Below are 27,002 nucleotides of genomic sequence, written 5' to 3'. Positions count from 1 at the left end.
CGTAATTTTCAATAATAACGGATATCGTAGAACAGACTATAAGGAATACCCTGCAGTCGTCAGTATGACCAATTACTTACATTGTCATTAATTTTATATAAAAGTATATCGTAATATAGAATATAAACACACCTTGCAGTGTAGTTACTTACAGTGTTGTTAGCACCCTATAACACATATTCCAGAAAACACTAAAAATTATCTGCGCTCGTAAGAATGACTAAAACATAGTCCTTAATTTTATATAACAAAATATATCATAATATAGACTATAAACACACTTTGCAGTCGTAAGAATGACTAATTACATACCAGGTCGTTAACATCTTGTAACAAAAATCCTAGGACACAAAATAAAAACCTTCTGCAGTTGTACTAATGACTAATAATTACATCGGCGTTAATGGCTCCGAGACTAAAGCGTGAGGTAGCTAAAGCTATATGGATGTACCAACAGTTCTCGCCTGTTATATTAACAAAAGAAAACCACACAGAAATATGTGGACAAAGAGCATTCCTACTCCAATTCATTTTTCTTTACTACAATTCAATTTCCCACACAAAACAAAGAGCATGGATATTTGGCACAAAATCTTTCGCTTCCTTTTAACACACCACGGCGCTGCAATCAGACCACAAATGCTGGGGAAAATGCTACGGAATAGAGCAGGAAATGCCATGGCATAGGAAATGCTATAGCATTTGCTACTTTAGACGGTAGGATATCGATGATACGATTTATGCTACGATAAATGCTTTCGTCTAAAACTAGCCTTAAGTACCAATACGTTGTTAGTGTTGGGAGTAGAGGATTAAAGGTGGCAGAGAAGAGCTCGTGTAACTGGTTAGTAGCAGTTACAAAGCGGCCATCTGGCGGTTTAATGGCGGCATTACCGATTCAGAGGAGAAGAAACAGCGGATATCGCCTTATTACCGCCATGGCGGTAAAATTGCAGCATTCGTGTAATTACGTAACGGTACCGCCACGTCTAGCAGCGTCGGCCCACCAAATTTTTTGCGACAAACCGCCGCGGTTCGCGATCCATCCGAATACGTCTTGCACATGGAGAACCTACGTCACAATGGGTATTTGTCAGTTGATGCTGGTGTTAAGAACAAAACCATTTTATGACCTACATCGTCAGAATAGTAGGTCGTATTTGATAATTATGAAGTCCAGTCAATTAATCCTTACCTGTTTCTTTTCAAGATAGATCTGTGGGTGTATGCAAGAACCTGATATGCGACATTTTTGTGAAAAGTGAGTTATCGCCAATTATGAAGGCTCCAGAGGTCATTCTACTTCTTGAAAAAAAAATGCAGAGTTGTGATAAGTTTACAAGTCCACCAAAAGCTGGCGCGCACATATTATCAGTAATTGGACTTAACGCTTGTAGCGTCCAAGAACCTGATATGTTCTCGCCGCATTCTACTCTTCCCACTCTTGATGCAAATGATATTAGACTATGGTGGATGTTTTGATGATGTACAACATGATTTTCCCTTACCTGGTCATACTTTCCTATATTGTAACAGGGATTTTGGATTTATTAAAGAGAAGGAAAGGTCTATAACAGCAGTATACACTGCACGTCAGCCGGACGACATTATTAAAACAACAAAAAGAGCCAAACCTTTCCAAGTAACAGAAATGATGAGAAATGTGTTCTTTTCCTTTGCCACTGTTGTTTAATCATTAGTCTTCCGCAAAGAATGTGTTCAGGATGAACCTGTTTACATACAGAAAGCTCCAGGATGAAAAATTAGAATTACGAAAGGGAAACCTGGTCTTTTCCATATCGCTTACTCCTACTCTGATATAACTAACTGGCAAACAATCAATATTTGTCAGGAGTGGCCAGCACCCACATCTCAAGGAATTGCTTGCTCTGTACTTCGGACGAAGAAAGTTGTCTCCTGCGAAAGCAAAGGATTTTGGAAAGCTTCTTATTTATATTTCACCAGAATGTCGAGACTACTACGAAAGTAAAATCGGCGCTAGTAATTCATCCTCACCCGGCTTCAAAGGAAGCAGAACACCATTAAAGTAAGCCACATGTTCCTTGTTACATATGACAGAGAAATCAACAAGTCCTTCTAGTTGAGGGTGATATTCCGATTGATTTGGTGGTAAAAAGTGCAATGCTGCATTGTTTGCCTTCTTATACAGAAGGTACACACTTACACGCGATGTACAAAATTAGTCAACGCGTTGTATAATCTCTATAGCTCCATATGTAATATGTTGGATTTACTTTAAAATGACTTCTTTAACAGTTTTTGTGTTATTTATACTAACATTGTTATTGACACATTAGCAAAATATACACATTTTTGGTATAAGTTTAGTTACGACAACAGTGCGTCCTATTGACACTACACTCGTGCTTTATGGTTTGTTTGGAGTCTTATTTATGAGCGGTTAGGATAACTGTTTTGCTTGAGTGCATAGGAAGCCGATTGAAAATGACTTGAACGTGGCAAATGTATTCAGAGTGTTACTCCATCGCCAAAGAAATTATAGTTTTGTGCAGGTCACCATACCGAAAGAGATCTAGACGTAGAAAGCGAAATAGAAACGCTAGCAGAGGAAGAAAGTGGCGACAATCGTGAATAGTATCACTATCATGTAACATATCAGGGTCATACACGCTAAGAACTGTCTGTCGAAAGGGCCAGTTTTCTTTACAATAATTGAGTACGTAACATGTTCGCATATAACCAGACAGGGATTTCTGGATATTATGATATTATCATTTACTAAATACAGAAACTAAAATGCTCGTATAATGATCAAATCAATAAATGTAGGTATTATATCCTGAAAAGTTTGCAGCTCTTTATTTCAAAATGCTTTAATTGTAACATATCAGGTTCTTGCATGCACCCACAGATTGATATCTTAGTACATGATAGCAACTGAGTTAATAAAATATTATATGATTTGATACACGAGAAACGATAGACATTCACATATATCTTTAGGTATGTACATTTATTTATATATATTATTCACTATATCAACTGAAGTTGTTTCATTTTCATGTATAAGTGTAATGTGCAGACAAAACATAATCGGTTTCCTTCAAATCAGTGTCATTGATATCTATTAGCTCTGAAGTTAAATTAGTTCAACAGAATAGGTATAATTTATAATCCAGTGAGTTATGTTTTTCTTTATTATACCGCTACCGTGCAATGTGATCAAAGAATCTTCGTGGTTTCCTTTATCGTCGTCTAGAAGAACTTGGAACTATAAACAAAATTTTACACGTTCCTTGCATAAGTAGTTCCGGAAGACATGTGAGACATTTGAACGTCGTGAATGGCATTATCTGGAGAGCACTCACATCGGCGGAAGTTCCATCTGTTCGTGAACCCCCGGGAAGTAACAGATCTGACCTCAAAAGACCAGATGGGGGTTTCAAGACTATTAATACATTTGTGAATATATGAGTAACATTGGTAAAAGAATTATAAAATTACCAAGCACAAAATTACATTGGCCATAAATTTAAACGAATTAAGTTACCTACAATATCGCGATAAAGGTACAATATCTGCAATTAGCAATAAATGTTCTAGTATATCATATTGTTGTTTTAACACTTCAGATATCAGATCGAGTTCATCTAACCTAGTCTAACCACTGACTGATGTCTGTCGTGAAAAAAAAATATTTTAGGCAGAGCAAATAGAAATCAAAGAACAACAAGAGAAATAATGAATGTAGAACATCCGACGTTTATTTGTCAACATATACATTAATCAAGAAAACTACGTCAGATTTTAGTTCAACGTCAGTCAAGTGAATTAATGTTAATACTATTTACCTTGATTGGAATGGGTATTCACGCAAAATTAAAATAAATAAATTAAAAATTTAAAAAAAACGAAAAAAGGTCAATTCAACATATTTTACTTTGTTGAAGTTAGGATTGTAGTAGAAAGGTGTCATTTTCTGTGTTATTGCAGAATTTTAGGATAATACGAGAAAGGTAAATATATATATATATGTTTTCTAAAAGTCAAACACCCACACTCTCCTAAAATTTTGAACACTCCCCTGATTTTAAAATCCTGGCGGAAACCGTGGTCACACGATTTTGATAAAGTATGAAAAATAAACAAAATACCTCAACAAAAAATCATTTTTATTGTGCGCTGATTTTATAAGCACTATACGTGAGTCAGGAGTGCATTTCAAGCAGTAGCACACATCATTATGAACTATGAACTAAGAACTAAGATAAAAACCACCACCGTCAACTTTGTAACATATCACCGAAATAACCGTCAACTTTATTATAGCAACCATTTCAAAATTAACTACGTTCATTATAAACAAGGTACGCAAAATCCAACACTTAAATAACAAGTAATTTTGTACAGGTTAGGACAAAAGTTGTGAATTTCTGATATTGAATTTAAGTAAAATATTTCATTGCAATTCAAAATTAATGAGATACTCAAGAGTTATGTCAATTTAACATCATGGCTATATGTAAACAAAAATGGCTATATATATGTAAACCTTTGTTCCAGGAAGCTTATCTTTGGCTTATTCTAAATCTTCTGAAATAGGCTTTCATATAATATATAATTCGAAAGAACTTTTAAAAAATTGTATTCAAAAATTCTCAAAATTTTCAAATTTTGATTCTTCAGGAAACCAAATCTTCAATTTTTTTAAAAAATTTCTATCATTCTTTTACATCTCCCTACATTTTGGAATCGTCACTAGATCAGCTCATACAAATACAGTGTGTGTTTAGAAAGTACTTAGTTAACATAATGTTTAAGAAAAAAACAGTCTTAACAAAAATTATGGAAGTGATTAATGTTGTGCTAGGTCTACATTTTCGAAATAATATGGTAACTCTCATAATGAACCAATTTGCAATGAACAGGAACGAAACCTCAATTATAACAGCTTGTTTTGAAAGAGAGAGAGAGAGATAAAAACGCAGAACTTTTTAAACAGCTTGCTGTTTACTTAAATCTATTGAATCTTATTTGAGTCCAGGTACTGTTGGAATTTCTCTTCAATTCGTCTTTCATATTAGATGAAACAGAACAAGCGCATGCGCCTTTGGCGTGGGAGATCTGGGTTTTGTTCTCTGTGGGAGCTCATGTGATTCGGACTCCACGTTAATCAGTAGGTCCACGTCTCACATAGCCTAGCTGCTGAAAAGGATGCTAAACTCAAATCAAAATCCAGAAAAAAAGAAAGAAAAAAGAAACAGAACACACTACAGAAGGCTAACTAAATTTCGAAAATGCTGGAAATGTTCCAAATGAATTTTGATAAACAACTGATTTTAGGGCCGTGTCTAACGTTTTGAGCTGAGATAATCAATCCCTATATAATAACATGGTGAACTTCTTTCCAAAGTATTACGAAAACTCTTTGTCTTATGCAGTTCAAAATTTCTCCAGATGTTAACCTACCCCAATACTATATGTTCACTTTTTTATTTTTAAACTAGCTCTTATAGTTCATTAATATTACATTTAAAAATAAATGTGACAACGCTGGAAATAATATAAAAATAAACACAAAATCAGGCATCGGAGAATCACCAGGGTTTCTTTTCCTGCTCGTGAAGTTGCAGATACAGTCTCTCCTGATTCATTCACAACATTGTTCCTCACTGATCTTCAAAAAGTTTAGGGGAGGATTACAAGTTATGAAATGAGAAAAGATTGTTCATCTAATAATGTGGAAAGTGTGTATCTTCGAAGTTATGTTAGTTAGACAATCTGATCATATGATCGGAAGAAGAAAGGGTTGCGGAAGGCAAGACTGGCTACTATCAGAAATGAGACAACCTTATCTGCCTACACATCTTTTTACTTGTATTTTATAAGAAGCCTTGTCAAACAGGATGCACTTTCTCTATTTTAATTTTTTGACCATTTTTAAGCCTAAGTCTTGTTTTTGCGGGGTGAAAAAGATGAGACACAACAGACGAAACGCAAAACTAAAAACATTATTATCAATATTTTGTTTTCCAAAATAAAGAATGCAACTTTAAAAAATAAAACTTGCAACTTTAAAAGAAATATCTGGGAAGATGAAAGAACAAATCATGGAATTTCAGGCGTATGCCTAATAGTAATACACAAAATAAATAAATAAATCTATATATATAAAAGAGAACGTACAAATCCTTTGTGAACTCATCACGCTAATACGGCTGAACCGATTTCTTTCATTTTTGGGGGGTTGTTAGGATTTGGACCCTAGATGGTTTTTATCATATCACTTTAATTTTTAATTACCAGTGTCTTGAGATAATGGACCATTCAAGTCTCCATAGTTCATCATAGGTAAAAATAAACGTATGTATATGCAACCCGCATGAGCACGTGACTCGGCGGGTTAACATAAATGACAGGCGCTTGCAATTTGAAAGCGAAAAAGTAAAAATTATCTAAGTAACAAAGTTTATTGCGTTCCGGGGTGACCGCAGCGAAGCGGGCCGGGGTGACCGCAGCGAAGCGGGGTGAACGCTGCTAGTAAATAAATAAATAAATAAATAAATATTACAATATTTCTGAGGATCTAGATCATTTGGACCCGACATTGATTTGCATTCCAAAGATAAGCAAGTGAAATATTTTTTCACTTGATTTTGACTGAAAACCTGATTTACAGAATTGATTGACAAGTTCGGGGAAAACAACGATAACTCTAATTTTAAAACCGCGTGAGTTGGTTATATGGTTAAGCCTTCGAGGATCGAGCCTATATAAAGAAGCCTTCGAGGATCGAGACAAGATAAGACCTATTAAATTTAGTAGACGAGACGAGAAAACCTTATTTCTCGTCTCGTTTCATAGAGAACACTATTTGAACGAAATAAATATCACTCTTTCTTGTAGCGACTACCTGGCAAACGTTGGTACATTTCTTTGCATGAATAATCAATGTTATTGCATATCAATCTGCAAGCATATAATCAATCTTTACGCTATTATTGCGGAATAGAGCACTGTAGAATGCATTAGGTTATTATTTAGAAATGAAATGAAATCTTTGAGTTTTACGTCCCAAGTTATGTCGGCTAAGCTAAAGGACACGGTAATGATCAGAATGAATGAAATGGTGGAATGAAGAAAGTTTGAGTAAACAGAAAATCCCCGAGAAAATCCATACACATAGTGTTTGTCCAACACAAAGCGCACTTGGCGCGATCTGGGATCGAACCGGCCACCCCACACACCAGAGGTGAGCTGTCAGAGATATTGAGTAATTTTCGGGAATTCATACAGCGTCTCAAGAATAGGTTATCTTTCTTCCTTTAACCTTGCATTCAAACCAGAAGTGGAAGAAATCTACCGTTTTGGTTTTAACATTGATCGCCATAAAACTAAATTGGTAGTAGATAACGACAGTTTTCGAAAATCAATTGAGCATCTGAAGAAAAATACAATCTCCACCTGTATCTCTCTACTGAAATGGTGAAACTCTTCCGGTTTCAAGCTCCATAGAGCCCCTCGGGGCTATGTGGATAGTGTATGCGTCTTGTTGCGGGAGACCCTAGTTGAATTCACGGCGAGTTGAAGCGAGTTTGCTATTCAGTTCACTATACAGTTCAAAACTATTTTTATAAGATGAACACTTCCCTCACTTGAAAGCAACACAGAGAGCTTTTCTGAAACTTTCGTACGTCGTTAGTTCCAATATGCCTCTACAGAAAGCGATTCGCCGAGATGTTTACGCAGAATCAATGAAATCTTTATGATATATGAAGAGAGAGATAGAGAGTGTAGTGTAGTGTTGTAGTGCAGAATGTGTAGTGTTTGTGTTCTATCAAGAGGCAAAATTCAAAGTCTAGATAAAAAGTAAATAAACAATAAAGATAAGATAATGTGAGAAATTTTGGGGGAAATCTGGAGTACCGATTTCCTAACAAACAAGAAGAAAAACTTTTAGGAAGTCTGGAGTACCGATTTCCTAATAAACGAGAAGGAATTTTTTGTGTTTTTACTATCATAACTATCATTTTTAATATCACTTTTATATATTATATTAATATTTTTATTTTAATTTTAGTCTCTTTTCGGCTCTGTCTCTTTTCAGGTTTTATGTCTGTGATCGTCTGTGTATGTACTTTTGTAAAAAATAATAATAATAATTGTAATAAATATAAATCGTAATTTTAAAAAAGAGAAGAAAATAAGGCATGGTTTATATAATTAGGTACCATGCTATAAAACAGAGCCTCACCTCAAATCTGTCGAGGACGAAAGCCGAATAGCAGAGAGAGAAAAAGTGAAATAAAAAAAGTATATGAGAGAGAAAAAAGGCAGAGGCAAGTTGCGACTGCCCTATAATAAGACCGTAAGAAATCGACGAAGGCAGGGGAAAGTAGAGGCTTAAAAACAAAAGAAAGAAAAAATCTCTCTAGGGACCTTGCAGCTGCTACAGGAGCGTCAGTGTCAAGATTTACAGTGTACAGACGGTTGGCTGAGGGACACTTGTATGCCAGAAGACCAGCAAGGTGTGCTTCATTGACCCCACAGCAAAGAAGAGCTCAGTTGAATTGGTCCAGAGAATCACGCATGGACCCGGGAACAATGGCGTCATGTCCTGTTCGCAGTGGGTCCTGGTTCAGTCTCACCAGTGATTCTTGACGTGTGTTCATCTGGAGAGAACCATGGACACGGTTCCTTCCAGCTAACATAACTACTGTAGACCAGTACAGGGGCAGCGGAATTATGGTATGGGGTGGGATCATACTGGGGTCCCGTGCACCTCTGCATGTCTTCCCACGGGTTACCGTCACTGGTGCAATGTATCGGGATGACATCTTGGACCAATACTGTCGTCTCTTTTGGGGTGCAGTGGGTCCTAATTTCATTCTAATGGATGATAACGCATGTCCCCATCGCGCTGCCATAGTGGATGAGTACCTTGAGCACCAGGGTATCAGACAATTCGATTGGCCCAGTTGCTCACCGGACTTGAACATCATGGAGTATGCGTGGGACATGCTTAGCAGGGGAATTGCACGTCGTCAAATGGGTCCAAGATCCATTCCTTAGCTTCGGGAGGCAATTGTGCAGGAATGGCAAAACATACCCTAACCACTTCTTGATAATCTCATTCTCAGCATGCAATCATGTTGCGGTGCATGTGTTGCAGTGCGAGGCGATTACGCACACTATTGATATCCTGTGTCTTACGCTTAACCCTCGAAAACCACATTGGTCTATTTTCGAATTTTTCCATGCCCATGCATTTTCGTCTCTGTTGCCCATCCTGCGCATTCTCCTCCAGTGTTTTCGGACTGTATCCATTTGCAATTCCACATTCCGATAATATATGGCTGATTCACCATTCTCTGAATGCAATAAATCATGCAAATAGCATTATTCTTAAGTTTTGCACGTGAGTGTATTTTATAAAATATTTATTTTAAATTTTGTACACAGACACTATTACTTGCCTTGTGAATAATGTTACTGCTATAGATTAACAATATTAAGGCATGCAATGTAACGAGTTTAAACGAGTGTAACGAGTTCTAAAGCACGCAATGTAGAATGTGTACTGTGTATTCTTAAGAATATTTTGTCAAAATGTCGTCGAGTGTTCCGCCCACTATATGAAGTAAAGGAAAATATACAGGCACATTCAAAATATTTTTGACAAAATATTCTTAAGAATATACAGTACACATTCTATTATACTGACGGAAAGGAAGTGCTATTGTCTTGCTCTTGTAACAATATTATCCATGTACTCATTACATCGCAGATGTCCTGTAAATAAATAAGTTGTAAAACAGTAGAAATATAGGACTGTTACTGATGAAGGTTAGGTTAGGCGAGACTGTTAGCGAACCGTGACAGATCTCGGATTTTGTTCAAATTGGACAAAACGCAGTAAAGCCCCAACCTATTGAAAATCGTAAACAATTTCCTTCGCTACTAAGTAGGAGCCCTGGTCGCTACGTTGGTTAGATAAAGTTAGGTTTTTCTTTCTCTCTCTAGTTTTCACATACTGTTGTGCTCAGCAAACCATGTTTTTGACAAAACTTAAGGAAAATGCACACTGGCTATTTACAAAATCAACTATATTCCCTTCATTAAATCAAACAAGTGTACCTTTGCGCCAAACAGTTCCTTCCGTGTCCGCATACAGTGCCATTTAGAACATCGTAAATAGCCAGGAATACATTTCACTATTTAGAAAACTAAAATCAACTTACAAATATCCACTCTTCCCCTGACAACCAGACTGAATTGCCCAATCAGGGTGGATTGATTTAAATCAAATTCAGGAATATATGAACTGACACCATTCAAGAATCCGATGTCAGTGCCGAAGCCAGAGATAGCTGCAGTTTAGAAGCTGGCTCGTCACATTACCAATAAGAGCATGAAAACAAGTTACTTGCAGAAGATAATTAGGGAAATTCTCATTTTCAATGGGCAACGGGGAAACCCCCGATTTCTTGTTTTCTTAATATGGGTTCGCAACTACTACCAAAACTACCACCATTCGACATGTAGTCTAAGACAAAAATTCTTTATTGTGCGCGACTGTTTGTTCCGAGGTGTCAGGGACGTTTTTAGGTGGGTCCGAGACTCCCCTTTAATCTTCTGGAAACTTGAAAATTTTGTGTATTTCACATAACTTCAGGTTTATGTGTTTTATACGATATGCAGGGTTGACTGGTAGACCTAAAAACATCACAGAATTTAATTTTGGCTAGGGGAAACCTGGAAAATCTGGAAAAGTTAGGGAATTTAGTTGTTAATAGTAGAAGAGATCAATATCGTTATTACTTTTACTTCTCTGCTTTTTACCATGCAAAACGTTATGAGCATACTTTTCTTTTACGACTAAATTCCTTAGCATGAAGGATTCGAAGAGCTTAAGGCAACAAACTGAATTTGCTGAACTGAACTCAACTGAACTTGGTTGTATCAGTCTCACTTTTTAGCACTGTGAACTTAGTAGCAATATTAATGCTAAGACCCCATCCTGTGGGTACTGTAAATCTCTAGTTGATCGTTATGAATGGAGCAGGGGGAAGATTGGCTAGCTAATAGATTGACATCTTATTTCATAAAAGTTCAAAGCCGTAAGCTAGTCCTGGACCGGCCAATGTTTTTAAAAAATAAATGCATTCTTGTCAGATTTCAATAACTTTCGTGAAAACAGTATATCATTTTATAAATATTAGTGTACTTTTTCCTCAGTGCATAAGAGACAGTGTTCGGGATTGCAATCGGTTAAAGATTGCGAATTAATTAAAAATTCAATCCCAATTAGGAAATTTGCTATTAAAATTCATAACCAATTAACATCTAATTCTAATTCCCAACTTTTTTCTCAGTTCTCGACACGTATTATACAAAGCGAAAGAAGTTATTTAAATAAAAAGAAATCAACAACACTGATTAAAAGAAAAAGGTGATGTTTTCCACCCTACACAAGACTGCCGAGGGGTGGACCAGCGTGTTTTCGGTCAGTAGGTAAGCTGGAGTGAGCGGCTGTGAGGAGAAATTAGAGTACCCGAACTGAGATCAGTATCATAATATTAGGTTTGGAAAGCAGACATTTAAATGAGTATATCCTAGAATTCTACGATGCAACATACATTATAATGAATCCATTTGAGTTTAGCAGAAATAAAATACTTCAGTCATTAATTACTACATCTTTGAAAGCAGAGATGATTGGGTTTTCCTACCACCTGTAAAACTGTTTTCAAAATTTTATTCATTCATTAATAAATATTTACAAGACAGTTCAAAGTTTAGAAATTATTAATTTTCTAATAAAATCTATTTACTGAGAAACGTTTCTATGATAAATTCAAATTGTATGTTAATGCAGGATGCATGTGAATGTAAATGTATTGCAGGATGCCATTTTCTGCGAAGAGTCGCACAAATGATCGTAGAAATTAACTATTTCTAACAAGAACACGGTACAAAGTCTGACTGCAATTAGTGATATAAAATTGATATGGGCGGATAAGGTGTCTAAACCTGATTCAGACTAGGGGTCTAATTTTCTGCGACTCCCTATTACGGGTAAAATTTGAAGGTTGAAAACAATGTGTAGTCCCGGAGCACAACTGTCAAGTAAGTTACTGGGGCATGTTCGGTCACTCAGTTAACATTCTGTAAAAAGATTAAAAAAATAAATAAATAAATAAATAAATAAAATGGAAACATGGCTGCTAGCCAACCGAGCAGTCGGAGTTCGCGTCCCGTACACTCTGTTTACATGTTTTTCTTTTCCTGCACGGTCGACGTACTACTAAAAATTTAATCGAATATTTAAAGATCCAAACTCTATGGAATATTTACAACAAGAAGCAGTAAAAACTCTTGATTTCTGCAACCTGTTCTAAATTTCAAAATGTGAAACTTTTCATATTTGTATGAGATATAGAAGTAGTTACCAAATACTTACATGTATAGGCCTTTATATCCCATAGGCATTGATAAATGCGACTGTGAAGCTAGCTCTGACATTACTAAATAACACTATTCAGAATAATTAGCAATGCACAGTTAGCCAAAGTTAGGCTTCACACACAAACACACAATAGGCAAGGGCGCCGATTTTTCTGTAACTTTGGGGGCCCATTCATAAAAAAGTACATGTAACAATACATATAACAATAAAAATACATATAAAAATATATATTCATAAAAATACACGGGGGCTCACATGAACTTTGGAGGGGCCCAGGCACCCTCGCCTCCCCAGGATTGGCGCCCTTGAGAATAGGTTTATAGACACGAACTAGTCCAACAGCCTTAAGAAGGTATTCTCATCCACCAAACTGATACAATATACGACTCGAATGGTCAAAACAGAAATGCCAAGAACAACACAAATGTCTTTCTTCACTGTTATGTGCCATCTTTGCGAATACGCAAAAAAATTTCGAACCACTGCACAGTGGCAGCGTAAGGTAAACTGGGGCCCGGGGCCAGTCAAGTAGATCGGGGCCCCTTTTCGAACAATCGTGATTTATACACTTCTACGTTTGACATTCATTTACATAACCATTCTTTCTGTATACTCCTCCCCTTTTCCCGTTGGTGTGTGTGTTTAGATCATTTTAATCTGGGAGTTATTAAACAAATGGGGGTGACATTCAGAACCCCTGTCTATTTTTCAAATGCTTAGAACTGCCTTCAGGCTGGTATCTAAAAATAAAACTGGACCAGGCTATCATTGCATATTTTTTCTATTTTATTCATTTTCAAACAGAGGACATGATAGAAAAAGGATTAGGGATACAAGTGTAACGGAAACTACAACCCACGACAAAAATAGCATAATCCTAAGAACAAACAAAACGTAACAATCAATAATCCTACACCTATATTAGCCTAGTATCAACGCGTACTATAATTAGATGCAATAGTAGAAGTAATGCTCCTAACAATACATTTAGAGTCAAATTTACGTGCGGAACGTAATAATGAGCTGATATTGCAAAATTTGCAAATAATAATATAACCGATGCGATTTCTAAATGTAAGCTCTATGTTTTCTAGAATACTTTTGTTCGGTTCTCGTCTTTGGTGTTTCTCCTGCACAATTTCTCATATGGTTGTTTATTCATAGTTTCTCCCTGTCTGAATTTACGCTAAATGGATTTAATTTGATTAGAATTTTCTTCTACAATTATCCCCATTCACTTTAACATTCGGTTTCTCTCCAATGATCATACACAATACTCAAATACTTTTTTTTTTTTAGTTTACTGAACTATCCATAAATAATGGATAGAATAGATTTCTTCCCTGCGTGTCTTCTTCATTCATCTTTTACTAGGTTTCTTTCCAGTGATAATGTACTGTTTATTTAGTCCCACTGCTTTTGCCGAAGTATCAATGAATACTTAAGCACTAGAATATTTCTCTTTTGCTTGTCCTTTTTACTATTGTTTCCAGATTTTACACTTGTTTTATGATTATATTATTTTGTATTTAATAGTTCAGTCATGTTTATATTCTGTCACTTATGACTATTTTCATTACCACTTACTAACGTACTTAGTGTTACAATATATTATAACAAAAATTCCTGAATATATTGAATAATTGGGGATATATAATAGATTAAATATATGTGAGCACAGAATTCTTCTATGAGTTATACCATCCTATTTTTCATTACCACCTATCACCAGTCAATTGATATATCTTGAGGCTTTTTATTACTCTTTTGGTACTTTTGTATTTTTATTGCCTTTACCTGAAACATGAAACTACTTTCGACAGTACTTTCACTACCATATTAACCTGTGTTCCACCAACATTCAGAATGATACCTTCCTTGCTTTGGTAGCTGAGAAAGTCTCAACTATATTATCAAAATCCAAAGTGGATGCTATTTAATTTTTGATAGAAAGAATGGCTAGATTCGTGAATCTTTCTTGGCTCATTGTGGAACGCAAGTATGATTTTATCAATTTCATTTTGCTGAAAGACCTTTCACATGATACGACAGATACAGGCAGTGTTATCAAAATCTGAAGAACTGTTGCCAATCTTTAGTAAATTTCAAGCCCCATTGAAGATACGTATTTCAGGATGCCTTGTGGGGAAAAGTCAAGTTGCTCTTTAGCTTTCTGAGTACACCTTAGTGAACGGAATATATCCTTACAATCCTGAAATAATTTTAAGCCATCCAGGTCATTCAGGTAGAACAAAGCCAAATCATAGCAACATGGTTTTAGCCTTTCCTTGCTCTCATCATCTAGCTGTTGCACAAAGTTGGCCATAGAACACAGGAATGCAAATCTGTCTTTCAGTTCATGCATCTGAGTAAAATGATCCTACATTTGTTGTCTCATCTCATTTAGAATTTCATTGATAGAGTGCAATGAAATTCTAAATGATAGAGCTTCACTTCGGAATGTGCTGTCAGGGGTTCATTCTTTGCTTCTCCAGGCATGCATCTCCTTCTTCTACTGTGTGTACCCACAGTTATGGCCAATGCCTTGCAACTTCCTTCAGCTGCGGATAAGATTTCCTTGCCCAGCTCAAGTCTTCAGGTATCAATGGTGTCAACCAGGGTCTGTAACTGAATAAGAGTTTGATTGAAACTCATATCCTGAGATTGAAGGCATTTTTGGATCCGATCAATATACGAGAGATCTGCAGACCAGAAATATAGTAAAGCGATGAAGTTAAATGACTAGACGCTTGCAAGAAGACGACCAGCAATTCCTCTAATACCAAGCTTTTCAATCGAAGTGTCACGCAGATCTTCCAACAGATTAATTACTTCATCCAATTGACTAGAAAGAGCCTTTAAAGCTTCTGCTTTTGAACTCCGTCTAGTGTCAGTTTCATGTGTCAGACCAATCTTTATATGATTTTACAGCACATTCCATTGGTGAGTAGATCTAGGGAAGAATACCAACAAACGTTGCATTGCTCCAAACAAAGTGACCGCCAGAACGTTAACGTGCGCAGTATGTAAGCCACAAGGTTCAATGAATTATTGTTACGAGGAACGAAAATGGTAAAAGGACATATTCCGTATCAAAGTTGGAACTCTTCTTTTTTTATTGAACATTTTCTTCACTCTAAATTTGTGGGCTGAAATGTATATTCATACGGGGGAAAAAAAGCAGAAATGGGGAAAACAGCTATGTAAAAGGGTTTCGGTCGCTGAAAATTCGACTTGTAAAGGACAAAAAAGACTATAGCGTCTGTACCAAAGAGCTTTTAGTTAGCAACATAATGCTAGTACCCTAATAAAGCATTATATACGTTGATCCCTTCTTTCTACCCTTCTATTGAACTGGTATACGAATAAATAAATAAATAAATAATAGCTTACAATGTAAACAACACAATATACTTTGACTTCCTTTTATTATACAGTGAAACCTCCCTTAACGGACACCTCTCAATAACGGACACCTCTATAATACGGACAGATTTTTTTGTCCCGGCAAAAATATATGTTCTCTTATGGAACAAAACCCTCCCTTTTACGGACACTCTCAGATACGGACGAGGACAGTCCTTTTTCCCCCCAAACGTTTCAATAACCTCTTCATAACGGACAGGAATTTTTCTCGATTCTGCGATATATTACAGGAGACAAAAGTATTTTCCCCACAAGTGTATCTATCATGAGTCTAGACCGGTGAACCATCAAACAGAACAGCTTCAAGCTGAACTTCAAATTCTTTTATTCTGCCCTCAATAAATTGCTTTCTGGGGAAATTCTAGAAAACCGTCAATAAGCTATAACACTCATACAGGGTCAGTCGTATGGCCAAGAATTCTATACGAAAGATCTTCCCTTCCCTAACAAATTTAGTCCTTTTTCCTCTGGACCTTGCATCTTTCCGACAATTTCATAGATAACAAAACAAACGTTGTTTGTTTTACAATAACATTTTCAACGAACAATGTTTCCTCTCTTACATTCTTAGTAAAGCAACTTTCTCTAAGATGATATTCTTTGCGATTGGGGCTGAGTCAACAAACATATGCACTCCCAATAACTTGCCTTTTCATCCATTCCGCCAGTACACAAACACACACACACACACACAGATATTTTTTCCGCAACCGTACTGAGGATTCTCAGAGGACACTAGCTAATGAGTTTAGCCGGTTAGTTGGCTCCTAACGCATATTTTGAGAAGGTCCTGAAAATTTGAAATAAATGAAAAACTCTTTCCCTCCCGCTTTCCCCTCCCATGTAGGAAGAAAATGATCATACATGCATTATATTTTGCAATATACGAATATATTAACACATCCCCCAGCAATAATACTATTTATCATAAATTAATTTCTCCTTCATCCCTTCCAGTAATTCAAATACGTACTAAATAGAGTATTTTCATATTGAATTTTACGTATTTACGCTCATAAATAATATATCTACTGTATATTACTCCATACAATTACCGTTGCGAGAAATTAAATTACTGTAACCTCTCTGTAACGGACACCTCTCAGTAACGGACAAAAATTCATGTCCCATTGGTGTCCGTTATTGAGAGGTTTCACTGTATTTTAATCCACACTCAGCTTTTTCCTTTAAATTTCTCTGAGGTTATTGAACAGAGTGAAACTTTTATTTTATTCGTATTTCAATACACATACATTGTTTCCTTTAAGTTTCTTTGGGGCCCCAAGAGAGTGAAACTTTTATTTTATTATTTTTCACCTACATTCAAATTTTTCTTTAATTTTTGGGGGGCCTCAAGAAATTGAAACGTTTGTTTTATTTTTCTACCTGAATTCAGCCTTTTCCTTTAAAATTCTTTTGGGACCCCCAAGAGTATGAAACCTTTACTTTATTTTTCACCTATATTCAGAGCTTTCTCCTTTAAATTTCTTTGAGAGCCTCCAGGATAATGAAACATTTATTTTATTTTTAATCTACATTCAGTTTTCTCTTTAAATTCCTTTCGGGTCCCAAAGAGAGTGAGGCCCGAAGCTTTCAGCTAATACGGAAATCCAGCGTTGATTAGCTTTATTAGAGAGATATTTGTGTTCTTTCGTGCGTTATTTTGTGTAATATTGATTAACAATTAATTGCGTTTACATTTAGGAAAGGTATGGATTATAAACCTTGACGGCCCTTCTACGGCTCATGCTAAAAAGGTTCCTTAGTAAGTTCCTCCTTTTTTTACCTACCGTCGGGGGCCTCCACAATGTGGGGCCCGGGGCAGGGGCACCGCTCGCCCCGCCCTAACGCCGCCACTGGCACTGCAAGACCTTTATCAACAATGATCGTAAGCTACCGTGCAGAAAAAGAAAGAAAAAATGGAAACAGCAATTCACAGGACGCGAACCTGGTTGCTCGCTTGGCAAGCAGGCACGCTTTCAACTCGCCAACAGGGGGGCGCGGTGGCTCAGTGGTAGAGCGTTCACCTCTGGTGCTTGGGGTCCCGGGTTCGATCCCAGCCCCCGCCAAGTGAACTTTGTGGTGGACAAACACCGTGCTCATGGGTTTTCTCGGGGTTCTCCCGTTTCCTCCCACTTTCTTCATTCCACCATTTCACTCATCTCTTATTATCACCGTCTCCTTTAGCCTAACCGGCATAACCGTGGGACGTAAAACTCAAAGATTTCATTTCATTTTTTTCAACTCGCCAACAATTACATACTTTACAAGTGCTGGATATTTGATAGTATACATCACTGCTTCTTTTCACCCCCACAACCCATGGTTAGTGCTCGCGAGCGTTTAAGCTGTCACTGCTCTCAGTGTTGTCGTACCTGCGATCCACTTGTGTAGTTAAAGTCCGGCAAAATAAGGAGAAAGCTTTCCTTCCTATTCTCAGTTAACAACTAAAATTAAAAAAAAAAATCAACTAGGAAAAAGGAATTGAGGCAACATTGGTTTTTAGCCAGAAGAAATCATAAATCTCTACCACGTGTCGCGGAGACTAGTTAGCGGAAGGTTTAGAGGGGTGAACAGGGTTTTCAGAATTCCTGGAAAAAGAGCCCTCTCATTCTGTCCCAATGTATAGTAGTGTGTCGGGATCAAAGCAGGAGCGTCATTTCAGACTTCTGTTGAGGGGGGCAAGAGCACCACCGACATAAGATTTTCACCTCCTGTACTAGTATATTAGTAGACAATCGATTAGAGTATATATATTCCTCAAACTCTTGGGGGGGAGCAATTGCCTCCCCCTGCCCTCCCTAAATGACGCCCCTGGATCAAAGGCACCCACATTGAACTAGCAACATCTTTTCGACATCACGCTCACTCAACCTCACACTCATGTTACTAGTCCAACATCACTTCACTCGAACTCTCCTCACAATAATCCGACATCACGCTCACTCAACTTCACGTTGACCTCATTTCGACCTCATCTTCACTTAACTTTACTCACACATCATCATTGGGACTTCGAACTTCCGGAAGTCATTTTCACACCTTCAAGCTTCAATGCAGAGGATAGCCCATTTGTATGGTTGATTAATTTATTCTCGAATTTGATTTTCGGGAAGATTATATCCAATAGATTAGGGACATTTTTTTAATAGGCTCGTATCTTTTACGAATACATATTTTTATTTGCTTTATCGGATGAAGCACAAAAAGAAAAACAAAACGTAGACATTGAATTTCATTTTCAAGTTTCAGTTAGTTATTGAGTAATTTTAATTTCAAGTGTGAACACATTACATAGAATTTCGAGTTAATGTCGCTGTTAGAAGCTGAAATGATCTTAGATAAGAATTTATTTCCTCATAAACTTATTTCTGTATCATTCTCAATTTCTAAGTATTAAATTTTCAAAAGTGTTCATTATTGTTCCCCTGGAAACGAGGCGAGACGAAGGTCGTGTCGTTTCGTATTTTTTTTTTTTTTGTCGAATTTTCTTCTCGATTTTCAGATTCCTTTTAGTCTCGTCTCTATTTTCGGAACTCCTTCTCTCGTCTCATTTTGTCAATTCATGCCGTAATTTTCTTTGTAATATCATGTGGAAGTTATCAGATCTCTTTCACGTCACGAGAAACTCACGAAATATATGCTATAACAATTTTTAAAATATATTTTTTTATTGGAATAAATTATGTAATGACTTTCTTATCTTTAAACGTTGATAATTGCTCTTCGTTGTGTTTGTATAATCACTTTATTAATTTATAGTTCATTTTTTTTTTCAAAATTATGGATTGTATAACACTAAAATAGTGGTTGTGATGTAAAATTTGGTTGAAGTAGTGTTCCCCGGAGACTCAAGAAATTTATCGTCTCCTTTTCGAGACAGGAATTTTCTCATCTCGAGGGGGAGCACTCGTATTCATGGAGAGACTTATGGTGAGAGATTAAACCCTGTCTCTTCTGATGAAAGACCCAGGGGCGCATCAAGGGCCGGGCAACCCGGGTAATCGGAAAGCCCCAAAACGAGCCTCAAAAATGAAATTTTATAACGTGTTTTCTATTGACTTGTGATTATATTCTTGCAAAATAGTGTCATTACGTCATCTTTTTCCATTCCACCATCGAAGAACAGAGTTTCATAGTAATTGGAGGGTTGTATCGACAAATGGAGACATGGCATGTAGAAGAACTTGTGAAGAGGGAGTTGGTATTGTTTACAGCGGGCCATGTTCTTTGTGAACTTTTCACAGGCAATGAATTTTATTGGATTTTATATATGTTACTGTTTTAAATTGGTAGTGGGGGGTGAACAGTATATCCTAAGCTTAATTTGCATTTTTTAGAAATCACACTGCCACGCCAAACTGTCGGCCTTTGTTGAAAGTATTGTCTAGGAGATGCTGTTGTTTCGCTATGTACAGTTTTTGCCAAACCATTTGTTGTGAAATCAAGTATATCACTCTACAACAACATGGGAGGGGGTTAGAAGCGGCACTACGAAAAAAAATTCAGCAACTACCTTTGAATATTTCCTTCCGCCGTGTAAAACACATTAAACATGGGTGAAATATTTTTATTGGTATCTCACGCTATTAGAGTAGATTGTTACATAGTCGCACATATGGTAGCATGACTCCTGATGTTATTGATATAACAAAACAATTTACAATACAAGGTGTCCCAAAAGTAATGGTGAAAATTAAAACCACAGATTCCTGGCACCAAAACAAGAGGAAATGTTTATATTACCAGGTTGACTGCCAAGGCGATTTGAGGATACTGCTCCCAGGATGCCATAAATTTCTTCTTAATTTTGGCTCAACTATGGATAGTCATGTCACATTTTTGTCGCGATATTTTGCTTCTCCCGAAAATGTACCAATGGGAGCCGAGCACCATATGTCATGCTCATTGTCTCACAGTAATTTGTGACAATGAGCATCATATATGATGCTCAAGAACCTGAATAGGTTAGTAATTTGTGATATCAAACATGAGCATCATATATGGTGCTCATGTCCCCACAGAAAAATAAGGTGAGCCACACATATGATGCTCATGACAGTCAACCTATTAAATATAGTCCGGAAATGGATAGGGGCAGAGTTAGACAGCTTCGAATGTTTGGGGGGAAAGGAACTTCACACCTGGCATTGGAATAATGATAGAAGCTAGGAAGAGGGTTCAGAAAGACATAAAAATCATATCGGCTTGACATGTTAAACGTATGTTACATAACTGCGCCAGAGATTCTCTATACGCCATTTAGGGCTTCAACGAATGTCTGTACGGCAGGGGTAATGAAACGGTGCAGTAAGAATGGAAACTATAGAGAAAAAAAGTTGTTATTTATGGCATGATTGCACGCACTTCTACAATGGGAGTCAAAGCAAAAATCACTTTGCATGATTGCATAATCTCAATGGAAAGTGGTGTACCAGGATCTTGGTTAGAAGATCGCAAAGTAAATGTAAAGTATTTAATGTTTATGACTAGTACAATCTTGTTCAGCAGTTCAGTGTGTTATTTCTGTTCTTATTTGCAAGACATGTAGCAATGTTGTGTTGTTAGTATGAAACAAAAACATGCCTTACGTGTGCCGCAGCTTTGCAACACTTTTACGATCACTTTGTACACTGGCGCCACATATTACTTCACTTCATGTCTTCTTTGTGGAGTTTTACTTGGTAAAGTGCACACTTTCCATCCCATATTTGTATCTTATTATACTTCTAAAATGTAAGAACTCGATACATTTTCATTGCCTGAACAATCCAATTGTGAAATCAAGTAACACATTTCTTCCGTAGATTTTATGAATTTTGGACCCCATAAGAAGGGATAGCATTCCAAAATGTTTCCCGTTTCACCATATTTGGTTCAGATGCGACTCTTTTTCATTAGTTTCCGCTCTCTTATTTCTGTTTTAAATGCAGCATACACATCCTATATTAGTTAATAAGATAATGGGTTTGAAAGAATGCCATATTATGCTCTATTGCTTGTTTACTTAATATCAGTCTTGGGAAGTAACGTAACGGAAGTAACACATTACTTTATGTAACGTTTCCTAGTAACAGGTTACATTTTTCCTAAGTAACTGTAACTGTAACGCGTTACAAATTTTTAAGTAACTTACCTGGTTTGCGTTACTTTTTTCGCGTTACATTTCAGATGAGTATATACCTACAATCAGTGGCGTATTTACGATTTTGTTTCGGGGAGGGCTTTGCCAACTTTCGGGGGTGGCTTTGCCTGAAAATGTGAAAATTCTGCAAGATATTTCATATACTTTACTATAGTAAGTAAGATTTCGGGGGGGCTTAAGCCCGGAAGCCCCCCCCCCCTAAATACGCCACTGCCTACAATATATGTATATTTTTTGGAAACAAATATTTCTTCCCTGTAAGTTAGTTTCTCAGAATGGAACAATGGTGCATGAACTACGTATGTCAGTGACCGAAACACAGAGAAACAAATAAGATCTTAATACCATTTGCTGTTTTAGGAAGATGAGGACAAGTTCAGGGAAATCACGTGTACTAATTGCAAGCACCTGGAAGATTTTGTCAGATTTTGACAGCTCTAAATCAATACATTCAGTGAGTGAACTACGAATGCAATGGTACTGGTAGTCTATTTTACTTTGATTAGTGTTGTTTTTATAAAGATGGACAACGAAATTATAGAACATTTGAAGGAATACTTTTTCTTGGAAGCTGAGGGTGGTAGACAAAATTTAAAGGTAAGGTGTCAAGTGTCCCGGCGGGGAGTATTTATCCACAATAGGGTGCCATAATTAACGATATACAGTAGGGGTTAATATAAATAAACCGTGTTCTGATGAGTAGGCAGGGGTGCCCACAGAGGGGGGCTATGACGCAAACTGCGTCATTGAAATATTTGGGGGGGGTAAAAATCTATATAAATATGTTTGAGGCTGTGTAAAAATTAATCGAAAAGAAGATTTTTTCATGAAAGAACACCTACGGAGAGACAATTGGGGAGGGGGGTGCGTCATGGACATAAGGGGGGGTGGGCACCACTGGAGTAGGCCTACGTTATTACTAGAAAATAGTTTCTTGATGATATGTAATAGGCCTATTGGAGTTCTTTCAGACCAGTCTGCATATCCTAGAGTCCCATTGATTATACAGTTTGGAACAACTACCTTTATAAAGCATGTTTCGATTTTAGCAAGTTTTGATTCATCCCAAGTTCTCATTTTATTAGTTGTACTGTAATGCTTCTCTGTATTCTGTATTTTAATTTAACATAACAACATTGTTATTATTATATAATAATTTTAACAGAATAAGAATAAGCAGCCATTTTTTTCTAACGCATAGGGATGGGCACGAGTGGAGCTAAAACCTGACTCGACTCGAAACTCGGTTCAAATACAAGTAGAGTCAAAGGTAATTTTCTCGAGTCGAGTAGACTTTGATAACTGGCTCGCTCGTTCAGCTCGTTTTAACTCATTTTGAAATCATGGCCTGATTACACTGTAAAGCGAAAGCCATGAGAAATGTAAGCAGTTATATGGAATACTTTTAGTGTTGCTCACGAGAGGCGACACTGCTTACATCTCGTCTCTCGATAACGAGACCACAAGATATTTCTATAACGAGCTTAGTTCGGCTCGGCTCAACTGAGCCGAGGGTTCTAGCCGGATCGGTTGGGTGAGCTGTTGGCTCGGCTTATTTCTCGGTTCGGTTCATAGTGATGAGCTGTGAGCCGAGCTGCTCGAGTCGTTGACTATTCTAAACCCGGGCCGAGCAGTTTTGAAGATATTTGGCCAGCACCCTATAACTTTTAACAATATTTGGCTCGAATCCGGATATTGACCCTAGACCTTCAACCCAAATTCAAAAGCTTGTGAACAATGTCCTTGGCTCGACTCGACTTGACACTCGACCCGAATTCGAGTCTACCTCACATATCTGCTTCGAGTCGAGTCGAGTTTCAAAGAAAACTCACTCGAATTCGCTCGTGCCTATCTCTAAGAGTAACGCAGTATGGCATTTTGGTCAGTGTTACATTATATGAAAATGTTCATATAGTTGTCAAGTAAGAATTTGTTCTTGCATCTACAAAAAGTGATTCAGAACGTAATAATAATAATAATAATAATAATAATAATAATAATAATAATAATAATAATAATAATAATAATAATAATAATAATAATAATATAAAAATAATAATCACAGTAGTAGTAGTAGTAGTAGTAGTAGTAGTAATATTGGTGGTTGTAGTAGTAGTGCGGAAATTGCTGTAATATTTTTTCAGATATTCGAAGTTCCGGAATTAAAAGTAACAGTTACTTTTGTGGGTATGTAACGCGTTTCATTTTAAGGGAAAGTAAAGTAACTTATGATTCGTAACATTTTTACAAGTAACTTACCCAACACTGCTAAATAGCACACCAATATGCAAACTCATACAGTCCAGAATTTAACTTCATTTTTCTCCCTAGTTAATGATCATACACTGATGACCATTACTACGGTTTTTGTTACTCTCACTATAAAATTTCGTCTAATTCTGTTCATTTCTTCGTAAACTTTGAATTTGGTGAGTCATCTGCAGAAGCTAACCCTTTTTATTCTGATAAGTCGCTCAAGAAGACCTATTTTATGCATTTCTCACAACAATAAAAGAACACGTTAGTAAGGGTTGGGTTCCAAGTCGACAGGCACAATGCTATAGATATACCATATTAACTTGACAAATAGTGTCGCGTTTCAAGCGCTGCTATCGCAATAGCGTTGACGGCTGCAACTCTGTCTCACTTAGCAGCAGCTGAACCCTTATTGGTTCAACGTGTGAGTGAGTCGAGGGTGTGAGCTTTAGGTCGCATTATTGTCACGTATCAAGACATTGTTTCACCACTATACCACATATATCGAACTGACTTTACTACATTTTGCAAATTAAATGCTCGTTCCGCATTTAGTTTCCCGACATTCAGCTAAACTGAAACTCTGAAAATATATTCAAATGTGTCTTTGGGGATATTATTATTACTATTACCAATAAAAGTTCTAGTTTTATTTTAGGGAAAACTAAGACAAACATATTCCTAAGACGAATTTCAAATGCTTCATAACTAATTGTATTATACACTGAAAAGTGTGTGAACAACAATATACATGCAAAAGAGATATATTATATGAATTACAAGAATGTTTTGATGAGCAATTGATTTAGAATCATCTTTCTCAGAATTATTTGAACCATCTTTCTCAGAATTATTTTCCATTACATCTCGAATCCAATTTAGATAAGCAGCAACCTTCGTGCTAAAACTTGGGGCAGTACAGCGTTTTCCAAAGCGTGCAATAACTCCTACCACTACATTATCACATATTAGAGGTCCGCCTACATCTCCATAACAAGTAGTTTTGGTCCCATTTAACTCTCCGATACATATTGTAGTATTCGGGTCTATTAATGTAAATTTTTTTAGACAAGTATTCATATCCAATATAGGCATCTCAAGTTCCAATAGCACCGAGGGAGCTTCACCTTCATAACTAGTTCGACCCCAACCGACCACAGTACACATACTGTTCGGTGTGACTGCACTAGAAGAATTATCCTTAGGCAAAGTAGCCACAGACAGTCGATCAGAATCTTCTAGTCCCCATCTAAGTTTTAGAAGCGCAATATCATTATTTGGATAAATATAATCAGGATGTGGAAACACACGAGAAACACTGCGTAAGCTATCAGGCTTTGGCTTTCGTTCCTTTTGCCCTGCAACCACATGAATAGATTCGGCTGAATATGTTTGGTATGTATCTGGATCAACAACAACCTGTGCTACAGTAAGAATCCAGTACTTATTGAGGATAATTCCTCCACAATGCAATGATCTGTTTTGAGTCCAAACATTGACAACATACTTATATTTCTCAAAATCTGCAACGTTTCCTCCAACAATTCTACTGTAATTTCCTGTAGAAGCAGTACCTAGAAGCATGATTGCCACAAGAATTTCCAAGAGATATAACATCCTGCTTTATCTTTGTAATTATTTACCACACAGTCAAGCAGTAATCACACTTTCTCTTCTAAATGCGTAGGAATGTGTCTTAAAAAAAAACACATCACATCATATAATGATTTCATGTGGTGGTCGATTGTTTCTAGAAACAAGTGTTGGAGTCCAAATACATGTGAGCACACGCTTGCATGCTTCCTGCTTGAGAGTGATATTTTAATATTTAAAAAGTGCTCTCTTCCTATATTTTAATGGTTATTGATTTACTACAAATTAATATTTAATAGGTAGTAATATGTAATATTTACTACCTATTAACTTTTGTTTCCTTTTTCCCAGCAATATAATACAAGGTACAGATTTATTTTGCGGATCCATACACAAATTCATTCGATATGTACTTTCTTTTCAGTAAATCGACTTTTTGTATCTTAAGCAATCGTTTTTTGCGGCGTGGATTGCATTTCTTTGTACACATTCACTTGAGTAGCATTCAGTGTAGGTACACAGTAAAAACTAAGAGGAAAATACATTCACTTCTGCTAGGTGGCCATAAAAACAAGAATGAAATCGAACCAGGGCAGGGCAGTAACGCAGCCGATGAGTCGGAGCGTAACTGAGGGTTGCGTCCGTAGGGAGGTGTTTCAGCGAAGGTGAACATACAAATAAAAAAAATAGTTATACCGACATTTGACTCAACTTTGTGATGAATTTTCTACTTTTCCCAGGTCACCCATGATACGAAGAACTCGATTTACCAGTGTCGTACGATTTGCCGTGTCACGTGTATCGCCCAGCTATAGAAAATTGAACACCCCGTAGAACTCCTTCTCTTTTATGACTCCTTTTTCGATGTTAGTAAAATAGTATGTTGGTGTACTCGTTCTTTTTTACGACTACTTTTTTAATATTTATTTAACATAGCAGAAATTACACAAGACTATGACCACATATTAAAATCAGAAATTACACAGACACTACGAACACCTATTATATGAGCGTATGGCATATTTTCGCAACCTCTATGTAACATCCCAGAGCTGAAAAATACCATGGCTTATTTTTCAACCCCTATGTAATATAGCAGAGCTGATAAAAAGTGTGACACATTTTTAACCC

General features: G+C 36.7%; 2 protein-coding genes across 2 annotated transcripts in view; both read right to left on the bottom strand.

Annotated features, from left to right (window-relative positions):
- Positions 1 to 27,002, bottom strand: part of LOC145686773 (uncharacterized) — a 453,410-nt gene that overhangs the window by 147,684 nt on the left and 278,724 nt on the right. The window lies entirely within an intron of this gene.
- LOC145684944 (duodenase-1-like) lies at positions 24,986 to 25,912 on the bottom strand. The gene has a single exon (XM_081757297.1). It carries the CDS (start codon positions 25,893 to 25,895, stop codon positions 24,996 to 24,998), a length of 900 nt encoding a protein of 299 aa, XP_081613423.1. The 5' UTR covers positions 25,896 to 25,912; the 3' UTR covers positions 24,986 to 24,995.

This window comes from Thermobia domestica, chromosome 5, assembly GCF_964235325.1.
Source record: "Thermobia domestica chromosome 5, izTheDome1.hap1.1, whole genome shotgun sequence".
Taxonomy (NCBI): Eukaryota; Metazoa; Arthropoda; class Insecta; order Zygentoma; family Lepismatidae; genus Thermobia; species Thermobia domestica.
The sequence above is the reverse complement of the archived record's forward strand: the minus strand, read 5'-3'. Positions and strand labels throughout refer to the sequence as shown.